Here is a 25,758-nt window from a genome sequence, read left to right as displayed (position 1 = left end):
ACCCCTATCAAAACCCGTTAGCCTGTTTGCAGACCTTTCTAAGATCCCCAAATTGATAAATTCAAAGGACCTAGAGTAGCTAAATCCATGTTGAAAAAGGAAAAGTTGGGAAATGCACATTTCTGGTTGCAAAACACTAGAAATCCCAGTAATTTAAGAGTGTTACTGACGCCAAAACCGATTTGGCTCAGTGGATAGAGCGTCGGCCTGCGGACTGAAAGGTCCCAGGTTCGATTCCGGTCAAGGGCATGTACCTGGGTTGCGGGCACATCCCCAGTAGGAGATGTGCAGGAGGCAGCTGATCGATGTTTCTCTCTCATCGATGTTTCTAACTATCTCTCTTCTCTATCTCTCTCCCTTCCTCTCTGTAAAAAAATCAATAAATTATATTTAAAAAAAAAAAGAGTGTTACTGACACAAAAATGGACATGCAGGTCAATGGGATCCAATTGTATGGAAATAACCCACGTGGCCGGGTGAGGCCGCCCTACTGGGGCCGGGGGAGCTGCGGGCCAGGCCGGTGGGCGGGGACGCTGGCTCCGCCCCTGTTCTCGGTCCCGCCCCTTTTTCCAGCCCCTCTTCCTCCTCCGCCGCTCCCACCGCCAGCGCGTCGCCTGGCAACAGCGGCTGGCGTCACTTCCGGCCATTTAAACTCGGCGTCGGCGGGGCGCACTCGGGGATGGCGGCGGCCGAGCCCGCGATCTCGGGGCAGTCGGCGCCTCAGGGCCAGGCCCAGGGTCAGTGGGCGCCCCCCGCTTCCCCCGCGCCGCCGTCGCAGCTCGGGGGCCCGGCGGGCGGGAGCAGCCGGCACGAGAAGAGCCTGGGGCTGCTCACCGCCAAGTTCGTGTCGCTGCTGCAGGAGGCGCAGGACGGCGTGCTGGACCTCAAGGCGGTGAGCGCGCCGCGGGGGCGGGGGGGGGGGCGGGGGGTGACTGGGGCGGGGGAAGGGGCGCGGGGATGGGGGCGGGGGATAGGGGAGGGGACGGGGCAGGGGGCGCGGGGGCGGCGACGGGGCTGCGGGGTGTGGGGAAGGAAGCTGGCCGAACACCCGACCCGCCGCGTGGCCCAGCCCGACCCGCTGTCCACAAAGAGCCGCCCCGGCCACCGCGCTGTTGGGACGCGGTGGTTTCCATGGGCTGCCCGGGGCCACCGTGGGTGCTTGTTCCGAACCAGAGCGAGCGCGGTTGACCCTCCCCTCGGGCCCGCCCCTCCGAGTGAGTGTCCGGCCCTGCGTGGGGCGGCGCTTTCGGCGTGTAACTCCGTGGGCACGAGGCACAGACCTCTAAGGTGGGACTGCAGGGTCACCGGCGGGCTCTTCTGTCCCGTTAGGGTCACCTGGGTCGTGGGGGCGCCTGCCTTGGGCTCCAGCTCAGGTCCTTCCAAGGACCGCGCTAGCGGAGGCCGGTGGTCACGCACCCGAGCTGGCCGCCCAGCCAGGTGGCAGATGCACAGCGCCCAGGGACACACGGGAACAGCCCAAAGCCGAGTTTAAGTGCGAACCAAGCTGTAAACACGCAAATGATGCAAAGTCTAAGCAGTCACTGCAGACACCGCAGGCGCTGTCCTGAGCGCAGGCTGACACAGCACTGTCCCCGCACCCGGGCCCACACGCCCACCTGACTGCATCCTCCGGGCATCCCCTGAGATTGCCCGCGGTGGGGTGTCTTCAGGCCCCCGCTTCCCTGGGTGCCGCCTGGGTGGGGGGAGCGGCTGTGACATGGCTCAGTGGCTGTGCTTTGAACACGTGGGCGGCTGCACGTTGGTGCCTCCAGTGCTGTCCCGAGTTTCCTCCCGCCCTAACGTGCTTCATGGCCCCTCCAGCTACTCCTGGAAGGGTCATGAACTAAAATTAAATGCCTTCTTCACAGGTAGTCGTGAGGATGTCACCACGCACAGCTTGCAGCTACTGTTCAAAACCTAGAAATTCACCTGTAGCCCTGGATTTGAATAAAAGGAATGTTGCAAGTTTGGGGTTTCCTAGAGAAAACTGAACTCCAAGGGCTGACTTTGAAGGCGTTTCCCAGCTGCGCCCACTGCCCTTGGGTTCTTGGCTTCCTCCTGTTTCCTGCAATTGCCCATGAAATTACTCTCTGGGAATTAGTGAGCAGGAAGTGGGTTTAATATTTAATCACAATTTCCTAAAAGGTCAGAGGTTTCTGCAATACCATTGTCTTATGATATTAATGATTTTTTATTCCTAGAGAACAGTTTGAGTATCATTCCTTTTTTATATATATCTGGAAAAAATATACCGTTTATTTACATACATTTTGCATTCATTTACATATATATGATGTGTAAAATCTATATCTAAAAAAAATTACTTTGAAGTCTTTCCAACGATGTTTCTTATTGTGCACCGTAGAAAAATACCATTAACGCATTTTCTTTACCTTTTTGTTTTTTATCATTACGTTTTTGATGTAATTTGAAATTATAATCATTTTTTTGTTATATTCTTACTTTGAATGGTCCATTTCACCATAAGTTATAGACACTTTTGAGTTATACACTTGATATTTTTAAGAAGCAGTTCAAGAAACAATTTTTGTGAGTATCGCGAATATGAAAAATTTTATCAGCCTTCACTTTCTCATGTCTTGGGTGCCATGAAACACCTAAGACCACCAGAATGCCGTCTCTTTCTAACCTCTGGCATGTACTACTGAAGAACAGGACACATTTCTCGAGTAAAACATCAAAAATGAAGTTCCATTGTAAAAGCTTATGCAGTTTATTAGAAATCAAAAACTAGAAATTGGAACAAATTGAACGCGTACACATTTCAAAGCTCCCGAGTGTGGGTGGGGAACGCGCCTGCGGTGTCTAGGGAGTCCCGGGGCCAGGGCTGAGCTGGCACCACAGAGCCCGTGCGCTCAGGGGCCTCTGTGCGGGAGGAAGGTAGTTCCTCGGTTTTTCATTCCCCTGCAGTCCCCCGAGAGCACTCGCACCGCCCGAGTCACCGTTTTCTGTGGGACTGTTTCATTTTCAAACCTCATTCTACAATGTCAGCCGCAGTCCCAAGCCTTAGACATGCGTGCCACTTTTTGTTAACGTTTATTATTTTTTAATAAATATGTAAATGGAAATGAAGATCTTCCTGTTTTTTCAGAGCATGTGTTCACTCCGGGGGCAATGCTGGTGGGCTCTGGTACCAGGACTGCGCCTGCAGGGAGTTAGGTAGCATGGACCTTTGACTGCACACCCATTTATTTAAGTCTTTTAGAAACATTTGAAAAGTTTTGCCACAAATGGATGTCACGAATATATAATTAATGCCAGTTGGTACCTGAGTATCCATTTGCCTTCAGAATCTGTGTCCTGTGAACCGAGTAACTGCTTTACAGCGCAGTTGAGCGTTGACTTAGGTTCTGCCTGGGAAAGGTCTGTAACACAGGTCCTCTTACTGGCTTTAAAAGGCTCTCTGTTCATAATCTCTAACCGTGTTTGAAATTAGCTAAAGTCCTGACATCAACAGCACACTGTGGGGCACGGCTGAAGGTTTTTAAAATTCTCTTTGAAATATGTCACGGGCAGCTTGCTGAGCCACTCGGGCTCCTCCCACCTTACTTCTAGGACCTTCACTGCGCGCGCGCACGCGCGCGCGTGCGTGTGTGTGTGTGTGTGTGTGTGTGTGTGTGTGTGTGTAACGCATTGGTCATAGGTAGTGTCACCTGTGCGTTCGGATGCTTAGCAGTCCAAACACTGCACACGTGTCCTGACAGCTGTGGTCCCGGCAGGAGCAGCGACCTGCTCTGAGATGAGAACCTGAGGGACTGGTGTTTCTCTAGTTACTGTTTCATGTTCAGAGCCTCATGTGCCCTCACAATACTCTTGGGCGAATGAGCTGCAGCTAATCCTAAGCAAACAGCTGCCTGGGACCCGCCCTCCAGCGCTCACACTGTCCCAGCGCAGGTGCCAGGGAGTGGGGGCGATGCTGGGCAGCCCAGGTCACCTCGCAGGTGCAGTGCTGTCGGGGATCTCACCTGGTTCATTGTCTTGAGCGCCTCCCACCAGGGTTCCCGGCTGGAATGGTGCCCCACCTGTAGGCACCCCCTGGCTCCCGTTGGTGACCTTGTTAGAAGAGGATTCGGTGTTTGGAGGGGAGGTTTCCAGCGTGCCTGTTCTCCCCTGAGGGTTCTGTTTGCTTGTGTGTTTCCCTGGGCAGTGGAGCCGGGTGGTGCAATGAGATGCTTCCTTCCCGGTCTGGCAGGTCACGTCCCGGTGCAGGGTCTGTCTGTAGCCCCCTGATGCATGCGGCTGTTTATTCGGCAGCTGCAGGGCGCTGGGATGGGGGTGCGCCGCCCTGCCCTGGGCGCCCTCGGCACCAAGGCCGGTCTCCAGGGTTGGAGAAACGCGGAGGGGTCCAGCTCTGCTGCTCACTCTCCTGCCCCAGGGGGATTTCACACTGCCCCTCTTTTCTCAGCCACGGCCCCCTCCCCCTTCACTGCACCCCCACTGGAGAGAAAATAAAAAGACATCACAAGGAGATGCCTACCTGTCTGCCATCTTACCTGCGTCTTAGAAAGAAATGACATTCTAGAGAGGCCTCACAGTTCCCCACAGCAGCTGCCCAGAGCCCCTGGCACTGCCCAGCGTTCCACCTCCTTCGCTGGCACCTCTTCTCCACTAAGGCTCTGCGTCCTTCACTGCCCAGACAGCTGTGACAGGTAGTGTCACCACAGTGGCCCTTCAAAGCCATCTCGAGGGTCACTTGTCAGTGTTCCCACCCGGTTGCGCTTTCTCCTCTCCACTAGCCTCCCAGGACCCCTCCCCCTCCTCTGCATTAGGGCTGCTGCCCCTTGGTTCCCTGCTCCCTGCTGGGCCCTGGGACACCTTGGAGTGCCCCTCCCACTCCAACCTGACTGCCAGGGCTGATGTGGCTGCTCAAGTGCAAGCCTCCTGCAGGTCCTGTCCACGCGTGCTCTGTACTTGTCGGCTGTGCATACGCTCATGTGTGTAAAGAGAAGGAAATGATGTTGAGTTTTGGAAATCCAGGGCTAAATGTGTACGTTGTATAGCGGGAAACTTTAAAATTGAGCTAAAAGTGAGACCTGATGGCTCTGTGCCTAAGGACCAAGGACAGCTCCTGTGGTCTGTTTCCTGTGACCACCCTGGTGTTCCAGCCATGAGCTGGCGGGTGGGGGGCCAGTGGGGGCCGGGGGCCGGGTGAGCGCTGGGAGCCCTGCTCTGTCTGAGCACCTGCTGGGAGGACCCAGCCGCCTGGGGGTCTGGGTTCCCTCTCAAGGGCCTTGTCAGAGGAAAGTGAGAACTGTGCCCACAACTCCAGTTTCTGCAGTTAAATCTGCAGTGGCTGCTGCTCCTCAGAAAAGTGGCCTCACACTCCACACAGACGCGGCAGGAAGGTAAGCGGAGCGTTGCTGAGCCCAGGCCGGTCCTGTTGTAACTGCCTGGGTCTGCCTGTCTGCCACTTCCCCCTGAAGACCGAGAGGCGGGCAGGAGTCGCCTGCACGCTTTGGTGGCACAGCACATGGATTCTTACAGGTTCCAGACGCCGGTGAGGTGAGCTGTCAGGAAGGGAGCGATGCCCCGAGAGGGCTGGTCACGTGCGCTGTGCGGTCTGGGCGGAGTGCTGGCCACGGGCGCGGACTCGGTCCGTGGCTGCAGGAATGGAGACTGCGCCGCGTTCCGCAGGCTGTTGCCGAATCCACTTGGAAAAGAGCCGCGGGTCCCCGTTCTTTAGTTTCCACTCGTCCTATTAGGCACAAATGTCAGAAATGTGAGTGGGAATGGTTGGAATTCCTGAATTCGCCAGAACGCGGGCATTTTTGTTGACCCGTGGCCGCGCGTGGCGGGGGGTTTGCCGCGTGGGTTCTCACTGTGTTTCCGAAATGCGCAGAGTGTACGTCAGGTTCGCCACGTGTGTCCTTCAGAATTTACCCCAAGTAAGTTGACTGAATTGTTTTTTAAATTACCGAGATATAATTTCTCAAAGTTTCAAAAAAGAGTTGAAGCTGTCTTTAGTCAGGACAGTTTGCGAACAGGGAGGTGAGACAGGACGCGGCAGGGCCAGCAGCTGGCCGCCCCGGGATTAGCCGCGCGGTGCCAGGAGGTGTTCTCGCTGTTCCTTTATCCCGCGGCGCTGTGCCGCCACCTCCCCATTTTCTTGCTGTTTCAGCATCTGCTGACTTTACATGGAGCCGCGTCCGCGGGCCTCCGGGTGGGAGAGCTGCTTGAACCCCCTCATTGTTCCAGCCGCCGCTGGCGCCAAGCTGGGCCTGGGCTCTCGTGCTGTGCACTTAATCGCCAGGCCTTTCTGGCTTTAAAATATGAATTGTAATTGATTTCATTGCCCGCCCCCCCGTAAACAGGCTGCAGATACTCTGGCTGTGAGGCAGAAAAGAAGAATTTATGATATCACCAACGTCTTGGAAGGGATCGACCTGATTGAGAAAAAGTCCAAAAACAGCATTCAGTGGAAGTAAGTCCGAGGCCGGCTCTGCTCGGAGACCGCTCCTCCCAGCGCTGCAGAGCCCGGCTCTGCCCGGCCCTGCCCCGGGCTTCCGCGCACGCCCCCGGCGGCTTCTGGGTTAGGCCCTGCTCCCTGCGGTTTAATTTACACTCTTAGAAGCTCACGTCATACGTTCTCCTCAAGGCCCTGCACGGCGCCCCGCACGGCGCCCCGCACACTGCTGGGTCATTAATCCCTCTCCGCCCAAGTGTTTGTCAGCTGATAAATTAATACAAACGCCTTGAGAAGCAGGAACTACATCTTACCTGTGGGAACATGTGCCTTACAAATAACAGTTGATCGAAATGCACGTTGTCTCTTAACTGTGATCTGGTTGTATGTTTGTGACAAATGCATTCTGTTTTGCATATTTGTCCCCTTTGACCTTCATTTTTTATTTTTTTATTTTGGTCAAAATCCCACCAAAATATGTAATCTATTACCTGTATCTCAGCCTACATCTGAGATGTCCAAGTTGACTGTTTGGCTGTGACATCTTTTTGGTGTATCTGTCACCAGCCTGACGTTCCAGGTGACAGGCACCTTGCTAAATCATGCTGGGAAATTTTGAAATTTCACTGTTCTTGCCAAGAAATATGCTAAGCAATCATGTTCTGAGGCATCGTAATTAAATTTTTTAATCCTTTATTTTTATAAGAGTGTAAAGATTTTTGTCTTCAACACATTGCTCCGTCAGTGTTAGTGCTGTAACACTCAGGTGCTGTGGTTGACCTGGGTCTGATGTGGCGTGTTCATGCTCCTGTGTGCAGAGGTGTGGGCGCTGGCTGCAACACTAAGGAAGTCCTGGAGAGACTGCGAGACCTCAGAGCTGAGGTCGAGGACCTGGACCTGAAGGAAAGGGAACTGGATCAGCAGAAGTCGTGGCTGCAGCAGAGCATCAGAAATGTGATGGATGACGCCATCAACAGCAGATATCCTTTCCATGGTTGCACGTCACATCCAGCTGCGAAGGAGGAGTTACAGGTGCACGTCCAGCTGCGAAGGAGGAGTTACAGGTGCACGTCCAGCTGGGGGGGAGGAGTTACAGGTGCACGTCCAGCTGGGGGGGAGGAGTTACAGGTGCACGTCCAGCTGGGGGGGAGGAGTACAGGTGCACGTCCAGCTGCGAAGGAGGAGTTACAGGTGCATGTCCAGCTGGGGGGTGGAGTACAGGTGCACGTCCAGCTGCGAAGGAGGAGTTACAGGTGCACGTCCAGCTGGGGGGGAGGAGTACAGGTGCACGTCCAGCTGGGGAGGAGGAGTTTCAGGTGCACGTTCAGCTTGGGGGAGGAGTTACAGGTGCACGTCCAGCTGGGGAGGGTGAGTTACAGGTGCACGTCCAGCTGGGGGGGAGGAGTTACAGGTGCACGTCCAGCTGCGGGGGAGGAGTACAGGTGCACATCCAGCTGGGGGGGAGGAGTTACAGGTGCACGTCCAGCTGGGGAGGAGGAGTTAACAGGTGCACGTCCAGCTGGCGGGGAGGAGTTACAGGTGCACGTCCAGCTGGGGAGGAGGAGTTAACAGGTGCACGTCCAGCTGGCGGGGAGGAGTTACAGGTGCACGTCCAGCTGGGGGGGAGGAGTACAGGTGCACGTCCAGCTGGGGGGGAGGAGTTACAGGTGCACGTCCAGCTGGGGGGGAGGAGTACAGGTGCACGTCCAGCTGGGGGGCGTAGGAGTTACAGGTGCACGTCCAGCTGGGGAGGAGGAGTTACAGGTGCACGTCCAGCTGGGGGGGAGGAGTTACAGGTGCACATCCAGCTGGGGGGGAGGAGTTACAGGTGCACGTCCAGCTGGGGAGGAGGAGTTACAGGTGCACGTCCAGCTGGGGGGAGGAGTTACAGGTGCACGTCCAGCTGGGGGGGAGGAGTTACAGGTGCACGTCCAGCTGGGGGGGAGGAGTTACAGGTGCACATCCAGCTGGGGGGGAGGAGTTACAGGTGCACGTCCAGCTGGGGAGGAGGAGTACAGGTGCACGTCCAGCTGGGGGGAGGAGTTACAGGTGCACGTCCAGCTGGGGGGGAGGAGTTACAGGTGCACGTCCAGCTGGGGGGGAGGAGTTACAGGTGCACGTCCAGCTGGGGGGGAGGAGTTACAGGTGCACATCCAGCTGAGGAGGACGTTCTGCCTGATGTTCTCCCAGCCAGGAGTTGGGTGCTTTGTTCCACTGTGTTTAGAGATTTAAGTTTAGGACGTAAATGTAACGTTTTAATTCTATGTTGCTAACAATTTAAAAATTTTGCCTTTTTAAGTTATATAGTCTGTCTAGTACCATCATTCCTGTGTCTCATTGAGAAAAGAAATTTCGTCTACTTTCGTCTACCCCTTGCTAGACAGCGATACCCAGGCTGAATGCTCGGGGCTCCCGTGATTGTGGACACCATTGTGGAGTGTGCAGGTTATTGTAAACAGGGTGGGGAGCCATTTTTCTGCCAGGGGCCGGTTGGATACTTATAACATCATTCTTGGGCAGTGGTCGGCAAACTCATTAGCCAACAGAGCCAAATATCAACAGGACAACGATTAAAATTTCTTTTGAGAGCCATATATTTTAAACTTAAACTATAGAGGTAGGTACGTTGTTATTAACTTAATTAGGGTCCTCCTAAGGCTTAGGAAGAGCCACACTCAAGGGGCCAAAGAGCCGCATGTGGCTCGTGAGCCGCAGTTTGCCAACCACGGTTCTTGGGCCATACAGATTGATCAACGTAACCATCAGCCTGCTGTATTTGGTCCAACGTCTAATTAGCTCACCCCAGTGCCTTGGCAGGGCCAGACCCCAGGATTTCGCGGGCCCACCCCTGTCTGTGCTCTGGAGGGTGAACATTGAGCAGCTCTCAGAGCTTTGAGAAGTCACTGTGGGTGGACAACCGGGACACTCCGCCTGATACTAACTCAGCGGTGGAGCCTCCCAGAGGGTGGGTCCAAGGCTGGCGCATCTGCCAGGTTAGAAGGAAGAGGGGTGCACCCCGAGTTTCCACGTCACTGTCCCCTTGATGTCTGCGGTGCCTGGATATGCGAGCGCCCCTTTGCTCTCTGGGACATTTCCCGGCATCAGCCTCGTGCCGCGTGAACTTGGACCTACCTGAGGTCAGGGAGGCTCCATGTCATCTCGTCCTGGGTGCACAGGTCCATGAGCTCTCGTGTCACCTTCTCTGTTGGTCAGAGCTTCAGTGTGAGAACTGGGGGTTTCCAGCTGTGCCCTGTGGAGCCCCAAGATTCCAAACCCATTGAACTGGCTGACCTTGGACTTTGCTGCACAGCTTTCCAAGGTTCCGGCTACGCCCAGGACCCAAACTGCAGCCCAGGAAGGTTGTGGGTGTGGAGGCCTCTGGTTGTGGCATCGGCTTCGCCGCCAGGCCCCCAGAGCCCGGCTCCTGAGGAAGAGGTTTCCGTCTGTCCCGAGGGCCCGCCGGCCACAGCCCAGAGCGCAGCCGGGCTCTCTGGGCGCCCTTGCTGGCCCGCCTCTGCTCCTGCAGGCTGAAGACCGGCTTTTCTCCCCGACTGTGCGGCAGCCCCACAGGCATTCGGTCGTGGTGTTTGTTTAGGCCTCTGGTTTATTCGTGGAAATGCCTAGAGCTTGATGCAAACGTGTTCCTTAACTCCTGCGACGCACGTTTTCCTACGTGACTCACGAGGACATCTGCAGCTGCTTCCACGGTGAGTCGGTGCCGCCTCGATCGACTGCTGCTGCGGAGACTCGGAATCCGGGTTCACCGGGCCAGGGTCAGGCGTGGGCTCGTCTCGCTCTGCAGTGCGCTGTGCTCACAGCCGCTCGCGTTTCTGCCCGCTCATGTCGCTGTCTGCGTTGCTGGCAGTAAACGGGGAGGGAGGGGCAGCTCAGTCAGACTGGGGCTAAATGACAGTCACAGTCAGGGACCAACTTGAACTCGGTTCATCGCTCTGTCTGTGAAACTGCAGCGAGTGTGCTGGGCACAGACAGAGCCAGAGGAAGCAGGGGGTGCGGATGACAGGAAAGCTGCCTCCCCCAGCCCACCCACCTTGTGTGACTCCGGAAATGACCACGTAGTGGATGAATAGCGACCAGGGTGGAGCTGTGCACACGTCTCAGTGTCATGCCCGCCAGGAGGACAGCCTGTCACTGACTGCAGGCGGGTGTGGCTGTCGCTGGACTTGGCCACCACCCGGAGGCTGCCTTCCGCAGAGAGGGTGGGATGGGGCTTCACAAGTGAGCTCGCTCACGTCCGAGTTCAGTGTGTGGCCCGTCTCTGGCGTCCCGATCATCACGTCTTAGCTACTTCAAGTGAACAGTGTGGTTTAGTTGACGTTAAACGCTGTCAGCGTCTCAGGTCTAACAAGTCCCTGGAGCTGAGCTTGTTCGTGGGAGTGATAGATCAAGGCTGTGTGTTGCCCAGATCTGAGGTCTCCTACGCCTGTGACCTCCGTCCTCAGCACCGCCCTGTGTGGTTACAGTCCCTGCTCTACAGAAGGAAGACCCCAAAGCCACGCCGGAGCTTGGGATTCGAACCCAAGCTTCTGTCTCCAGGGCCCACCCACTTGCCACTCTATTTCCTAAAATTGAAACATCTGTTTTCTGACAGGTGACACACTGTTGGCCATCCAGGCACCTGCGGGCACGCAGCTGGAGGTCCCGCTCCCAGAGATGGTAGGTGGGGCTGGTCAGAGCGGACCCGCTGGCTCGGGAGGGAGGCCCCATGTGTCTCCTCCGCACACGAGCTCACGGTGTGAACTCTCAGGCGTCAGTGCCAGGGTCTGGAGACTGAATCTGGGTGTCTTCAGTACTTTGGTAAAATTGTAGACATGACTGAATGAATTATGTAACATTTTATTTTTTTTTAATTTGATTTCACGAGTCATGATATAGTCAATAATCTCAAAGCATCAGTTTGGCTATATCTGCAACCCATGTACCAGTCCTGTCTGAGGAAGAAGTTCAATTGAAATATCAACAATAATACGTGGTTTTAAATTGGGTCATTTTAACACGTCTGGCTCATTGAGTCATATATGTACTAACTCTTTGCTACGTCCAAGTTTCATGAATTTAGTTTGGGATTCGGAGTTCCTAAAACAAACTCATTCGAAAGCTGTAGCAACCATGGCAGGGGTAGACAAAGGTGACCGCCGTCGCCACGGCCGCCCCAGCCACCTGGCGGCCTGGATGTGGGCGTGCACATGATGGACTCTGCAGCCTCGGGACCCGGGTCACTTGGAAATGCAGGGACGTTGCACCCGCCTCTGTAGGAAAAGTCCATGGTTGTGTGCTTGCTGCTGGAGGTAGACAGCAGCTGAGGGGCCATGTGCTGGGCCCACACCCGGGAGGGGGTCCCCACGGAGGATGTGAGCAGCCATGACGGTAAAGGGGAGTCTGCCAGAAGTCTGCAACTCAGAGTTTGTGAAGCTCGGTTTTTTGAGAAAAACTTACTTTAAGGGGCAGGGGCTTAGAGCCTCCATTCCCCGTCCTGCTCGTGGTCTCCACGCAGGGTCCTGACCGACTGCCTCTCTCTTGTGTGGATTTAGTGACTCCCTAGTAGCTTTATCTCATTTTCAATTTGTTTACACTTCACAACTTCAAGGGTCAGAATGGACAGAAGAAGTACCAGATCAACCTCAAGAGTCACTCGGGCCCCATCCACGTGCTGCTGATAAATAAAGAGTCCAGTTCGTCTCAGCCTGTGGTTTTCCCTGTTCCCCCACCGGACGACCTCACGCAGCCCCCCTCTCAGCCTGCGACACCCCGGACTCCGCACAAGCCTAGCCCCGCCCCGCCGAGCCCTCCAGGGCCGCCCGCCTCTGAGAGGAGCCCCGGCCTCCAGCACATCCCGGCCACAGACTCGGCTTCAGGTGGGCCCAGAGCCTCCGTCTTAGGAAGGGGAGCTTTTCTGAATTTGTCTGTGGCCTAGTGAGTGTCACCTGATGCAGAAGGGAAATAGGAAGCTTAGTGTAATCAGCAAGAGTGATGCAGTGTCTGTGTGTCCAGCGCCAGGACAGGTTTATGAGAAACATCCTGTCTTTTTATATTTACTAGAGGCCCGGTGCACAAAATTCGTGCACTCAGGGCGGGCGGCGGGGGGCGGGGGCGTCCCTCAGCCCAGCCTGTGCCCTCTCACAGTCCGGGAGTCCTCGGGGGATGTCTAACTGATGGCTTAGGCCCGCTCCCCAGGTGGAGTGGGCCTAAGCCAGCAGTTGGACATCCTCAGCCCTGATACAGAGGCAGGAGAGGTTCCACCACCACTGCTGTGCTCACCAGCCGTGAGCCCAGCTGGCTGAGCGGTGCTCTCTGTGTGAGAGCGCACTGACCACCAGGGGGCAGCTCCTACATTGAGTGTCTGCCCCCTGGTGGTCAGTGCGCGTCATAGCGACTGGTCATTCCACTGTTCAGTCAATCTGCATATTAGCCTTTTATTATATAAGATTATTAGTTTGGTATAATTATAATTGTATTATCATATAAGTATTGTAATTATGTTATTATGGATTTATTAAGATATATTTACACACACAATCTGATTCTATATCCAGAAACACACGGTGGGTGCAGTGTGGCTGAGACTTTATGGAGCTCTGCACGCTCAGCAGTGTTTAACGGGCCTGAAGTGCAGTTTTCTGCAGGATTCCATTGTGCCTCTGCTGCCACATGCACATCTGCTCTTACCCGAGGTTTGCTGTGGAGAGGGACCTCCTGGCAGCTCGGGACAGGCTGCTGCCATCCTGGCTGCCTTTGCGCAGCCGGGCTGTGGAGCGCAGACCCCCTTGTCCTCGGTCCTCACTGCAGTCCCTGTGTCTGGAATGGGGAGTGGCACAGGGGTGACGGTCAGGTCACTCAAGCTGGTCTCATTTGTACCTTCAGGACGTGTCTCAGGACAGGGCGGGAGTCAGCTGCCCAGGTTGCTCTCGGTGGTGCCTGGTGAGGCTGTAAAGACAGGTCTGACCACACACAGAGTCTCAGGGTCGTGTCCTGTCCCCTCCGTCCTGTGCTCCCCGTATTTCTACCATTAGGCGTGGAAATGCCTGTCCCCCAAGTATAACCTAATGGGGGATAAAGCAGGCCAGCTTCATAATGTTCGCCTCAGACCCAGTCCACCGGCTTCACGAAGCATTCAAAAAAGTGTGAGTAGTTAGTTTCTGTGTATGATTTGTATCAGGAAATAGTAAGAAAGGCAGTTTAGGGCCGGGCTGAAGAGGGCCATGACAGACTGAGTGAGGACTAGCGGTAGCCAGTGAAGTTCTGTGGCTGGGAAGTGGCTGTGGGGTACCACACAGGCGCTGAGTGCCAGGACGGGACCCGGAGAAGACGCCTGGGGAACAGAGGGCAGGGCCGTTGTGCAGCTGTGAGAACACTGAGGCCACAGGAGGGTGATGGCAGTGGGTGCCTGAGAGAGAGAACAAGCAGGAAGTACTGTTTAGGCAAAATAAGCCCAGTCTGCCGTGTGGGATCTGGAGATGGGGCTGACGGAGGAACGGAAAGTGATGGTGCTTCACTGGCGGAAGCCCAGGAGTCGGTTGTGGGGGAGGCGGCGGCTTTGGGGCCCCTGGAGTTTGGAAGTTTACCAGTGAGACCTGTAGGTGCGAATGGAAACATCGCTCCCTGCGTGCTAGTCCTTCACTTGTACTGACTGGGGGCGGATGCGGACTCCCGTGTTTAGCGTGCGGTGCCCAAGGAGAGTCAGCTGCCCCCGCTGCAGAGATGTCACAAGGCGCGATCACGTTTCTCTTCCCGCAGGATCTGTTACTGGAGATCTCATTGATGAGCTGATGTCTTCTGATGGTAAGCCATTTAAAACTGTACAATGGGGCCTTGACTTACGAGTGTCCCGACTAACGAGTTTTCCAAGATACGAGCCATCTCTTGGCCTATTTTTTGCTTGAGTTGCGAGCTAAAATTCGGGATACAAGCCAGCTTCTGATACCCCACCGCTAGTTGGCGCAGCGAACGTCACAGTGAACGCCACATCAGCCCAGCATCACGTGTCTCACTCGTTCACTTTATGATTTGACAGACGAGTAATATGAGTCACAAGCTCCGTCACGGAACGGATTAAACTCGTAAGTCAAGGCCCCACTGCACTGCCTCTCAGGGGCAGACTTGCTTCCCTGGAAGTTACAGGTGGCACAGGATTGATTGATTAGGTACTTAGTGCCTTATGGCGAGTTGTGAAAATTCTCCTTCAATAACACTGGTGAGAAGATCCTGGGCGTCTGGCCCCGTGGGTCTGTGCCTGCTTCTCAAGGGGACTCAGCAGGGGACACTTGCCTGCACTGGGTAGACGCGCTAGGTGCTGGCGCTCGAGTCCTTTACTCCACAAGAATCTGGCCAAGGCCAGGAAAGCTGTCAGTCACCCATGCACTAAGCTGAAGCCACCGCACTGCTCCTGACCTGGCCATGTCATCAGCTAAACTGGAGTCTGTCAGACTCAACCCCCCAGTATTGTGATCGCTTCAGTGGGAACTGTCAGCCTCGCCTTCCCTTCAATTCTGGGCCTCAAGTCTCAGCTCCTGGCCGTGCAGCCACGACCTGGAAAGGCAGAGCTGCACTCAGCAAGGGAACCATAACCACCTTAGGTTCCTTCAACGTTTCAGAAAAAAGAGAACAGTGACACATTTATTAAACTAAGACTAGTTCTGTTCTGTTTTCAAAGCAGAGAAAATACTTTGTTTTTAAATACCCATGTTTTTAAAAGATGTATTTTAGTGACAAGTTCAGCCAATAGTTACTTAAACCTATTTCTCAAGCTTATACCTATAGTCAATGCACAAATTATCTTTAAACGAGAATCTTTCAAATACACAGTAAACACAAGTCATTAACTCGATCACTGCTTTTCCACTTTTTCTTGTAGAACACAGAAACGGTAGTTTAACGGATGTGCCTTTGAGTGTGTGGAGCCGCACTAACCTTGAGCCTGTGCTTTGCTTGCAGTGTTTCCTCTCCTGCGGCTCTCCCCCACCCCCGCGGACGACTACAACTTTAACTTAGATGACAGTGAAGGAGTGTGTGACCTGTTTGATGTCCAAATACTAAATTATTAGACTCCTTGGACACCTGGGACAGTATCTACCTCTAACTGAAACCTTGTAGACTTGCTAATAACCTGAGTATTTATAATGAACGTAACACCTGTTTAGGTCGCTGATTCTGACGTCTTCTTCCCTAATACTTGCTCTCTGACTTCACAAAACGTCAACTGTGAAAACAAAGGGCTCCGAAGCCCCTACAGTGACTGCATTCTGGAACTTCAACTTACCTTCCAATTCTAACTCCTGTTTTTACTCTTGTGAAAGGAAAGTTAAAAGGTTAAGGTCATCAAAAACCAAAATGGCCACGGGCTCATCACTTATTTGTGTTCCGCTTTTACTGCCACGAAACTGTCTGTATTTCTGCGCTCCGATCCTGACAGACAGTCACTGCCACGTATGGAGTGAAGGTGCCCGAGAGGCTACGGTCACCTCCCGTGAAGAGTTTGTGAAGTGCCTTTGTTCTAGCACTTTAAGTTCACCACGTTTGCTGACTCCTGACATTCCACTTTCCTGGATTATAGGAGAGGGCTGTTTATGTAGTGGTTTTTAAAATGTGCCAATGCCTGTACATTAAGAAGATTTTTAAAAATAAAGTTGTATAAAGCATTTAATTTATTGGTCTTTGGGGGAATCTGATGCATCACCAGGTGCATTACAACTGAGCCATTAATCTCGTAGCTTCGTCAACATTCACTGGTCTGTTTTCCTGACTCCGCTGAAGAGCCTGGAGGGAGAAAAGTATTTAGAGTGTAAACATTTAGGTAACAGTAGTGCAAAAAATTACATATGTCCTCTATTACCCAATTTAATTTCTACTCATACCTTTGGAAACATGATAAATTCTCATGTTCATAATGTTTATGAATATGCTATAAATATAGCACAGCCACGTACACTAGAGAGGCGAATACTAAAGATCACATTCGACTTACAGGCTGTGGAAATTTGGGGGTTAATTTATTAGCCTCCAGTTTATTAAAAGGAAATGCTCTACGCACCGGCTGTTTCTGCAGAGGTTCAAGGGAAAGGCCTTGAGAGAAGTGAGCAAGCTCCTTCTGTATGTTCACAAAAGCTTCATTCATTCTTTTAATTTTTTCATCGTTCTTAATGATTATCTTTTTAAAAAAGAAAAAGAACATTAATCCATGAGCTTATAACCCTTAAAGATAAAATACACTCAACCTTAATTTAACCGTGTTAAACCTAAATTAAGACAATTGTACCAGTTTCTGGGCAAGCTTCACACTAAAACTCTGTCTTATTGGGGAATACTGGACAAAGGACAAAAGGTGCTGTTTCTTAAGAAGGACAAGTATGTGGAACACCCCCTATCTTGACTCCACCTGGGTAAGCAGGCCAGAGTGTGAACCAGACGGCCCCGCTATTCTCTCTCGCCGATGAGGCGGAACCGCCTCCCATGCTCCTGTCCTGCTAACAGAGCCTCAGCCTCCCTCACCTTCTTGCCCTGATAGAGGTTCCTGGCAGTCTGAGGACAGCCACCTGGCAGCCCCCATCTTGAATCTGAAAGTGGGGTGGAGGTCCTATTCTTCCTGTAAACCTTATGCCCTGGGACACCCTGGCCCCATCCTCCCCACTGTCACCTGCCAACACCAGGACTACTTGCTCCTTCATGAAAGATGTCCAACCTCAGCTCACTAAGCTCCAGGCCTGGCGTCACTGCCTGTGGCTTCAACAACAATCGAACGCTGTGGCCTTGTCTCCAGGTCCTCATCTCCTGTCCACGTACAGTTTAGTAAGGATTCATACATCTCACTGCAGCCTCCACGTCCATTTCACGTTCCTGCACTCCCTCAGCCAGCACAGACCCAGACCATTATCTCCTCAACCACTGAACTTTCCTCTCCCATGTCATACTTGCCTGCAAGCCAGTTACACTCACTGATCAGACTGCTGAGCCTAAAACCAAAACCCTAGAAAATCGTAACCGGGTGAGTGGCTTCATTTTAAATCCATGGCCACAAACTTCTGACCATTTGCAGGGTGTCTGGCTACCCACTGCCTCCTCTGGTAAGTCAGGCCATTTTCTGAGAAACCTACACGACCAGGCTGCCAACCCACACACCTCCCTCTCGGACACTCCCTCCAGCACAGGAGGCTCCAGCGCTTCCACCTGAGGAAGTCACATCTGGGCCTGGCGGCTCTCTGCCTGGGACGCTGCTCCGGCGCCTCCCCGCTCTGCGCATCACTAGCTCCTGCTCACTCAGGTCTTGGCCCCTGTCAACGATTCCATGTGAAATTATCGCTCCAAACTCATCATATCACCTGCTTATTTCCTTTACAGCATTTCCAAAGTCATAAAATCGCTTGATCAAAAAGCTGACCTCAACTAGTTCATGAAAACTGAAAAATAAAGTTACATTTCTGTGCACTATCATGATATTTACTAAGTCCCAGAGAGCTGATGCCACATGTTACTTCAACTTGAAAACATTTTCTGAGGACTCTGCTATATATATCTTGATGAATAAATTTCCTATTTCCCAAATACTTTGAAGTAAAAACAAAAAAGATGAACGCCTTTTCAAATTTTGCATTTTAAGAAACACAGTACTGTATTTTCACTTGACAGGTTCCTGAATATGCCTGAGGTCAGAGAAGGACTGGTTCTGACACGGGGATTTCTGAGATCCGATAAAGCTATCAAACTGTTACTTGGAGTCTAAAAGGTTTGCAGTTAATTTTGTTCGTTTTGTACATTTGGATTCAAGAAAGGGATGTTATTCTCCATTTTTTTAAAACAAATGTTTAAAATCTGTCTGCCCTTGTAGGACGGCTAAGAACCTGTTTTAAATAATAGCATCCGGTTTCTCGCTAGCTTTACCGTCATGCTGTTTGTAAACCAGGAAGCTGGGGTGCTTAACACTCACCTTCTTAAGATTCGTGGTAACTGGTTTTGCTTTGCTTTTCCCCGCGAAGTGTTTCTGGCTGGCTATGTGAAATACATTCCTGGGCTTCTGCCCTTTCCATCTGTTCTTGGCCATTGTCTAGAAAAGAAAGAAAAGGAGCTCAATTCAGCTGCCCACATTTCTGACTGTAAATCAGTTTAAGTTTTTAGAGTGCAGGTACTAATTAAATCTAAGAAATTCCACCTTAATGCTGGTCATTTTTTAAGTTGCTGCATGTATTAATTTACTTCCATGTCTTCTGCCGCCTTTAGATTTTCTGCTGTTGGGAGTGCAGAGTAGGTATCTAATTCTTTTCTGCATTTACAGCGCCTGGCCCATAGAAGGCGCCACATTCACTTCTGCTGGTTGAATCAACATTAATATCAACACAGTTGCTTTTTCAGCTTCCTTCAGCAGCCCACCATGTTAACCATCACCACCCAGCCTGCTGGTTCACATGCTATTGTACCACTCTGGTGCCCATCATATCCTAGGACTGACTCCTTCCTTCTTTTCATTCCTACTTACTAGCACCATGTCCTCTCCTGTGTGCCCCTCCTCAAAACCAGAACTTAATCCTGTACTTCCTACCCCCACCTCCCTTAAATTACTTTCGCGCCTGTTAGGTCACCTCTATAGATGGCTCTTGCCTTGAAACTTCAAGTATTCTTTGTTCTATTGCTGAACGCGAACTAAGCCTGTTAGTTCTACCTTAGACACCTCTCTCCAATCGTTAACAACGCACGTGAGGAACAGTTTTTAAAATGTTAATAGTTAAGACTTACTGAGCTTTGACTATGTGAACAAGTACTATGCCTTTGTTTCATGTACTTTAATTTCCTCCTCACAACACTGTGGAAGGCCTATTTATTCCCATTTTAAAGATTTAAAAAAACCTCCTGCAAAGGGAAGTGAGTGCGCCCACAGTCACAGCGGTAGTAATCAGGGAATGACACGCAGAGCTGGTGGTGGGACATGGCCGCCCTGGGCAGGGTGGGCAAAAGTAGGCTTACCGTTGTGAATACATGGAAGTTTGTTCTTGTATTATTATTTATTAACTAGAGGCCCGGTGCACAAAACCGTGCATCAGTGGGGTTCCCTCAGCCTGGCCTGTGGGATCAAGCCAAAACCAGCTCTCTGACATCCCTGAGGGGTCCTGGATTGTGAGAGGGTGCAGGCCAGGTCGAGGGACCCCACTGGTGCACAACTGGCCCAGGGAGGGACGCAGGAGGCTGGCCAGCTGGGGAGGAACCGCAGGAGGGCTCCAAGGCACGTCCAGCCCATCTCGCTCAGTCCCGATCAGCTGGACCCCAGCAGCCAGCTAACCTACCAGCTGGAGCGTCTGCCCCCTGGTGGTCAGTGCACGTCATAGCGACTGGTTGACAGACCAGTAGACTGTCTACCCCTTGGTGGTTAGTACACATCATAGCGAGTGGCCTTAGCATATCATTAGCATATTATGCTTTGATTGGTTGAACAGCCGACTGGACACTTAGCATATTAGGCTTTTATTATATAGGACTAGAGGCCCAATGCATGAAAATTCATGTAAGAGTAGGCCTTCTTTCCTCTGGCTGACGGCACCGGCTTCCCTCTGGCACCTGGGACCTGGGCAGCTTCCCTCCGGCCACTGGCCGGCACCCAGGCTAGCTTCCCCCGGGCCATGCGCAGGCACCCGGGATCCGTGCTGGCTTTCCTCCGGCCGCCCGCAGGCATCCGGGACCTGAGCTGGCTTTCCTCCAACCCTGGTTTCATCAGGAAGGATGTCCAGAATGATATCTGGAAGACATCCAGTCTAATTAGCATATTACCCTTTTTTTATTATAGGTTATTGTATTACTTTCCATACAGACAACTGTAAACCTACTTTTGCCTGACCCTGCATAAATAAAAATGCAATACAAAAATATGATGTCATATTTACTGGGTTACTACTACAGTCCCTAGATTTGGTTAGATCATGGGCTTGGGCAAACAATACCCATGGACCAAATCAGGTCAGACACCTGTCTTTGTAAATAAAGTTTTATTAGAGCAGAGCTATGTCCATTCAATTATGTATTGTCTCATAGGTGGTGCTTTCCTGCTATGACTGTGGTCCACAAAACCTAAAGTATTTACTATCTGGCCCTTTACAGAAAGACTGTCCACCCCCGCACGAGCCACGTACACCCAAGTCTACCCTGAATAGTCTATGGAACGAAGCTGCTAATGCAAAAAACCTGAAGGCACAGGAGCCACGTGCACTGTGGCGGCTGCTGGGCCCGGGACCCAGACACATCTGTCACTCCTCTCCCTCTCCAGGCACCCTTGCTGCTCACACTGCTCTGAAGACACCGGCACATTCCTGCCTCCTTCCCTTTGCTCACATTGCCTCTCTAGACTGAAGTTTACATCCTCCAAGTCGGCCTCAGGCAACTCCGTAACAGCCACCCTTTCACCCAATAGTAGTTAATACTTAAAAATAATGAACACTGTGGACGAAAGGGGCCACACGCTGACCTGACAGCTCAGGGGCGGCCTGCATGGGGTCTTGCAAACTCAGAGACCTACAGTCACCACAGGACGGTCTGAAATTAAACTTTAAAAGCAGTGATGGTGGGCAGTTACGTCCTAGGCCAGTATCTTCACTGCCAAGGTCAACCTCTACCTTCACTGAGCCTGTCTGTCTTTTTGCATCTGTGATAACACACCCTTGACATGTCTGGGTAACTTGTAACCTCCCTTTTTCCGGACCCCTTGGGGCACAACCTAATGTGCTGGGCGCCAGGACAGAGGCCACAGATTCCTTCATTGTCATGTTAATTGATCCTGCACCCACCTAAGCATGTGTCCATCATTTTACTTCTTATCCAATCCCAGGGGTTTCCCTGCTTTCCTTTCCTCCCGCCCCTCTACTCCATCACCAGTGGGTTTCATGTCACCCACCTACCTCCCCCCTTCGATTGGAACGTGTAAAAATAGAGGAACGCCCGCCATTCTCTGGGGCATTCTCTCAGTCCATTGCTTCCCGGCAGCTGTCAACAGTTTGGCTCAAATAAACTCACCAAATTTCTTTACAGGTCTGAATGTTTTTTCTCGTTAACAACACGATAGCAGTTCAACAACCTAAACTCCTTCCAACAGCAGCCACACCCCAGCCACGCCAGACTCACTCCTCAACTCGTCTCTGAGCCGGTGCGGCGCGGAGCGACAGGCCCTGAAACACACGGGCTGGCGCGGCAGGCTCCTGGGAGGGTATATCCTAGCGGCGGGACAGGGAGTGCCCACAGCGCGGGGAAACCAGGGCGCCAGACAAGGCCAGAAAGGCCCCGGCGCAGGGCTCAGGCCCGGCGGCCGGAGATGCGGGGCGGACCCGGTCGGCCACAGGGGCGCGAGGCCCGCCCACCCTGCCCGTGCCCCTGCCCCTGCCCCAGTCCGAACTCCCACCGACCTCTCACCAGGCCGACCTCACACTCTCGCGGGGCTGCACGCCGCTCTAGCTCCGGGGACGCCACAGGCACGCGCAGAGCCCAGGAAGTTCCGGGGGAGGCAGCCAATTAAACTTCCTCTCCCAGGTCGCGGTTCCGCCCACCGAGCAGAGCCCCGCCTACAAAGCGAAGGTCTATTCGTGACTCGGCCAGAACACAGAGGCAAGCCCCGCCCATAGAACGTAGCCCCGCCCACAGAACGTAGCCCCCACTCACCGACGTTGGTAGCACCCCACACAAAGCCCCGCCCACCGCACGTCCTGGTCGTGGTCCCGCCCTGGTTCAGGTTCCCGCCCCTGACGTAGTCCCGTCGACAGCGCTCTTGTTCCTGGGCACGGTATCTGAGCGCAGCGACGCCCCGCCCTCCGCTGGAAGTCCCGCCCGTCGTGCGAACTCCCGCCCTCTCCAGGAAGTCCGGTCCCCAGCGTCTAAACACCATTGGTCACCGAGCCGAGAGGACGTCATCCGAGCGGTCGCCCTGGGCCTCTGCCTTCGGCCCCAGGAGGGGGCGCTCGCACCCTGGCTGGCGGCCACGCGCGAGGAGCCCGCGTCCTTTCCGCAGGCTGTTTCCTTGCTTCACAGCCGCGTGTGGGCCGAGGCGCGCAGGGCCACGGGAAGATGTTGCCAGGGGAGTATCGGCAGCTTCAGCGGCGCAGCGGGCGCACCCCTGCCTTCCGGCGCCCGCGTGCACCCGCGTTCATGGCTCGAGGCTCACCGTCCAGGAAAGTACCCCCGGCTTCCGAGAGCGTCCCTCGCGAGAGCAAGTGGCCGCGTGTTTCGCTGCTTCCCTCGCGGACGCCCAGGTGCCGGCGTTTCCACCCGCTCTCCTTGCAAACGGCGAGGCCTGGCCGCGCGGGAGTGACGGCGGCCGCCCCACGTGGGTCGCGGGCTTCAGCTGTTCACGCTGGGCAGCCTCAGGAATGGGAGGCAAAGAAATCGAAACCCCACATGGCGCCAGCTCCATAAGTCAGCACTCCGCACAGATAACCACGAGAAGACATTCCTGTGGTCAGTGAGCCGCGCTGCGCCGCTCCCGGGGCGATGGGGGCGGGCGTGGCGCTGCTGCATTCGATGCCCACGCCTGTGTGCCTGCCTGCCATGTCCCTGCACCCCGCCGGGCGCCTTACGTTCCCCCCTGTACCCCCCGGGTCCCGCAGCTCCGGTGCCGGGAGCTGTGGTTTAACATTTGCTCGGCGACGAGAAATCCCCTGAGGGTCCAAAGCAGGGCTTGTGGCCGGGCACTGTCCTCTGGTGAGCAGATACCTAGAGGAGCACTTCTTGTCTCTGCTCCACAAATCTGCTTTCCACTGAAGGAAGCAGCTTTATCCAGAGTAATCTGGCCAGATGCCTGGAAGTCCCAAGCCTGGACGTAGCAAATAGCCGAAGGTTGAGGAGGTGCAGCGCTATCACAGAGGCCATAAAAGCACCGAAGGTACGTGAAGTCCTTCCGCGGTTTTTATGGTTCTTGGTTAAAATGCAAGTCATAGCGTAAAACGACAGGACTTGCGACAGCAGGTGCGTGTTTGAAACCCAGAAGACTGCAAAGGAGGACGTGTGTTACTAAACTAGAACGCGACACTGCATCCCAGCGGTGTTTGAAGAAAAAATGGGAGGATGCTGTGCTTTGTAAGGATCAAGTTCAGTTGATGAGCAAACACTCAGGCTGCCTAAAGCTCAACAGTGATTCCGTTTTTCAGTTGAAATTGTTGTCTTCACAGGCGCAGTCAACAGTTTTTTGCTTAGAACAACTCCATTGTGCTGGAATTTGGCCAGGAATTGCATGGCTGTCTATACTATGGTAAATACAACCAAAAACAAACGTTGGGCTCCTTAAAAACTCATTTTCCCCCCTTTCCTATTAGAACGTCATGCAGAGTCATTGTAGACATTTGGGAAACTGAGAAAAGCATAAAGAAGTGCACACCAGTGATGACTGGGTTCTGATCTAGCTCCCCATCATCTTTGTCTCACCTGGGTATTGTCACAGCTTCCTGACTGCTCCCCCTGCCTTAATCTCTACCCAGCCCAGCAGCCAGAGGAATCCCGATGAAATGGTGATCACATAATGCCGTCCTCCGAACTTCCATGTTCCCACTTCACCCAGAATAAAAGCCAGAGCACTTACAAGGGCTTGTGCCCCGCTCGGACCCCCTGACCAACACTGCTTTCTCACTGTCCTGTAATCATGGCCCCTAAATGTCTGCAAGGCTCCTCCCTCACCTTTCCGGTCTTATTTGAAATGGTGTCTTTTCAGAGAGGCCCTCATGCCCGCTTCTGTACAGTCAGGGGCCCTCTTTGCTGTGCCGTCATCCCATATACTAGAGTTTATCCTGTTTATTATCTGTCTTCTCCATAAAGGCAGAGCTTTCTATCTGGTTTTGTTTGCAGATGTCTTTGTTTTCTAAAGCATAACAAATCACCCCAAAATTTAGTTGCTCAAAACAAGAGTCCTCATTTATTATCTCATTTCAGTGGGGGTGGACTTTGTGGGGGGCATGGCTGCATGTGTCTTTCTCCGGTCTTTCAGGTACCCTGACTCCTCTCCAGGAGGACATCCCCGCAGGGCTGGGTGGCCCCATGGTGAAGCTGACGTCCCCCAGACAGAGGGATCGAAGAAACAAAGGCAGACACGGCAATGGCTCTCATGACCCTGACTCAGAAGTCACACACTGCCAGTCCATTCAGTGCGGAAGGAGATGCCCTGAGGGGCTGGCTCAGCAACTGCTTTGTCCCGTGTGCCCAAAACTGCCAGCACAAATGTTTGGACAATGAATAGATTCCAGCCATGATATTTTTAAAATATATTTTCAGCCTTTTTTCTAAGCAAATACACTATACTGTTAATTAAAAATTCAGAGTATCTCTCTAGATAAAAATTTATAAATATAAGCATGTTAACTATATTTTAAATGTAATATTTAATGTTTTTCTAAAATTACATCTTTTGACTATACAATAAGTTATTTCAACTCCTCATTAGCATTTCTGCCTCTAGATTTTTTTCTGCTATAAATGCATTGTGATGAGCATCCTTTTGCATAGATCTTTGAGGGCATCCCTTAATGTGTTCTTGGGGAGTAAGACCTAGGTTGTGAATACTTACAATGCACCAGTAGAGTGACATTGACTTATTGCAAGCCGAGGAACCATTAGCTAAATTCTTTGATAGCGGGGTTATGTTGAGCTCAATTATCTGGACATTCCAGTGTTGATCTAATGAGAGGAAGCAGAAGACCAGAAATGTAGAAAGTAGGGTTTTAGCAGCTTATTCTTGTCTGACAATAGAGGACAAAACTTCTGCCTCTAGTTTCTGAAAGCTGGAATCTGAGAAGTGGCCTGAGCGGTGATTCACTGGAGAATTCTCCCTCTGGCATGAACCTGGGCCAGCAGGTACCTCGGTGCCTGTGGGCTCTGCAATCTCCTGGCAAGGTCTCTCTCTCCTGGGCAACTCGCACTGGGCACCCCCCACTGCAGGGCAGCCTCAGGAATGGGAGGTAAATCGAAACTCCATATAGTGCCAGCTCCATAAATCAACACTCTCCACACACAGATAACCAAGATAAGACATTCCTGTGGTTAATAAGCCCCAGCTGCGCAAATCACGGTGAGATGGGGGCGGGCGTGGGCTCTGCGGAGAGCACCTTGGACTTGGGACTGCACGCTGGGCTGTGTCCCACCGGGCGCTGGCCTCTGTAACAGGAATCTTGCTCCTGGCTTTCCTGCTCAGTAAAATCAGAGAAAACAGCCACTTGGGTTCACATTTAGGCTTTCTAAAAAGAGCACTTGGGAAAATGTGCATCTCAGAGAGTCTGTGCGTACGTTCTAATAAAACAGCATCAATTCATCCAGGGTCGACAACATCATTTTGGTTTCCCCTTGGTATGTTACTGCACTTCCCTAGGTATCTCTAT

General features: G+C 52.8%; 2 protein-coding genes and 1 long non-coding RNA gene across 11 annotated transcripts; 2 read left to right on the top strand and 1 right to left on the bottom strand.

Annotated features, from left to right (window-relative positions):
* Positions 1 to 628: 628 nt before the first annotated feature.
* E2F5 (E2F transcription factor 5) lies at positions 629 to 16,082 on the top strand. 2 transcript variants are annotated; one of them, XM_059672101.1, is made up of 8 exons: positions 629 to 892; positions 6,333 to 6,442; positions 7,243 to 7,404; positions 10,088 to 10,131; positions 11,034 to 11,098; positions 12,030 to 12,297; positions 14,177 to 14,221; positions 15,294 to 16,082. In XM_059672101.1, exons 1-8 carry the CDS (start codon positions 680 to 682, stop codon positions 15,428 to 15,430), a joined length of 1,044 nt encoding a protein of 347 aa, XP_059528084.1. In that variant the 5' UTR covers positions 629 to 679; the 3' UTR covers positions 15,431 to 16,082. The 2 variants fall into 2 exon arrangements, with proteins under 2 accessions (XP_059528084.1, XP_059528086.1); XM_059672103.1 differs by having other exon boundaries at positions 630 to 892; positions 15,374 to 16,082.
* RBIS (ribosomal biogenesis factor) lies at positions 16,061 to 22,394 on the bottom strand. Of its 8 annotated transcripts, none has more exons than XM_059672111.1 (4): positions 22,284 to 22,394; positions 21,818 to 21,966; positions 18,360 to 18,476; positions 16,061 to 16,195 (listed from the first exon to the last, which is right to left on the bottom strand). In XM_059672111.1, the coding sequence occupies exons 3-4, from the start codon at positions 18,471 to 18,473 to the stop codon at positions 16,124 to 16,126; spliced, it is 186 nt and encodes a 61-aa protein (XP_059528094.1). In that variant the 5' UTR covers positions 18,474 to 18,476; positions 21,818 to 21,966; positions 22,284 to 22,394; the 3' UTR covers positions 16,061 to 16,123. The 8 variants fall into 8 exon arrangements, with proteins under 8 accessions (XP_059528094.1, XP_059528088.1, XP_059528089.1 ...); XM_059672105.1 differs by lacking the exon at positions 22,284 to 22,394 and adding an exon at positions 16,470 to 16,586 and having other exon boundaries at positions 21,811 to 21,949; XM_059672106.1 differs by lacking the exon at positions 22,284 to 22,394 and adding an exon at positions 16,470 to 16,586 and having other exon boundaries at positions 21,818 to 21,948.
* A 761-nt stretch (positions 22,395 to 23,155) lies between these two features.
* LOC132219677 (uncharacterized) lies at positions 23,156 to 24,278 on the top strand. The gene is made up of 2 exons (XR_009449564.1): positions 23,156 to 23,288; positions 23,722 to 24,278. It is a non-coding gene; the product is annotated as an uncharacterized LOC132219677 (long non-coding RNA).
* Positions 24,279 to 25,758: the final 1,480 nt, after the last annotated feature.

The sequence above is a fragment of the Myotis daubentonii genome, chromosome 17 (assembly GCF_963259705.1).
Source record: "Myotis daubentonii chromosome 17, mMyoDau2.1, whole genome shotgun sequence".
NCBI classification, from domain to species: domain Eukaryota; kingdom Metazoa; phylum Chordata; class Mammalia; order Chiroptera; family Vespertilionidae; genus Myotis; species Myotis daubentonii.
Note: the sequence above shows the minus strand (reverse complement) of the source record. Positions and strands in the feature narration are given on the sequence as shown.

Bases quoted from the DNA above. Each gene is read 5' to 3' on its own strand.
- E2F5 (XM_059672101.1), top strand. From the start codon at position 680: ATGGCGGCGGCCGAGCCCGCGATCTCGGGGCAGTCGGCGCCTCAGGGC. The intron at 6,443-7,242 runs GTAAGTCCGAGG...TCCTGTGTGCAG, and splicing joins AAAAACAGCATTCAGTGGAA to AGGTGTGGGCGCTGGCTGCA. The intron at 12,298-14,176 runs GTGGGCCCAGAG...CTCTTCCCGCAG, and splicing joins GGCCACAGACTCGGCTTCAG to GATCTGTTACTGGAGATCTC.
- RBIS (XM_059672104.1), bottom strand. The intron at 16,587-18,359 runs GTGAGTGTTAAG...TTTTTTAAAAAG, and splicing joins TTACCACGAATCTTAAGAAG to ATAATCATTAAGAACGATGA. The intron at 16,196-16,469 runs GTGCGTAGAGCA...TTCTCCCTCCAG, and splicing joins AACCTCTGCAGAAACAGCCG to GCTCTTCAGCGGAGTCAGGA.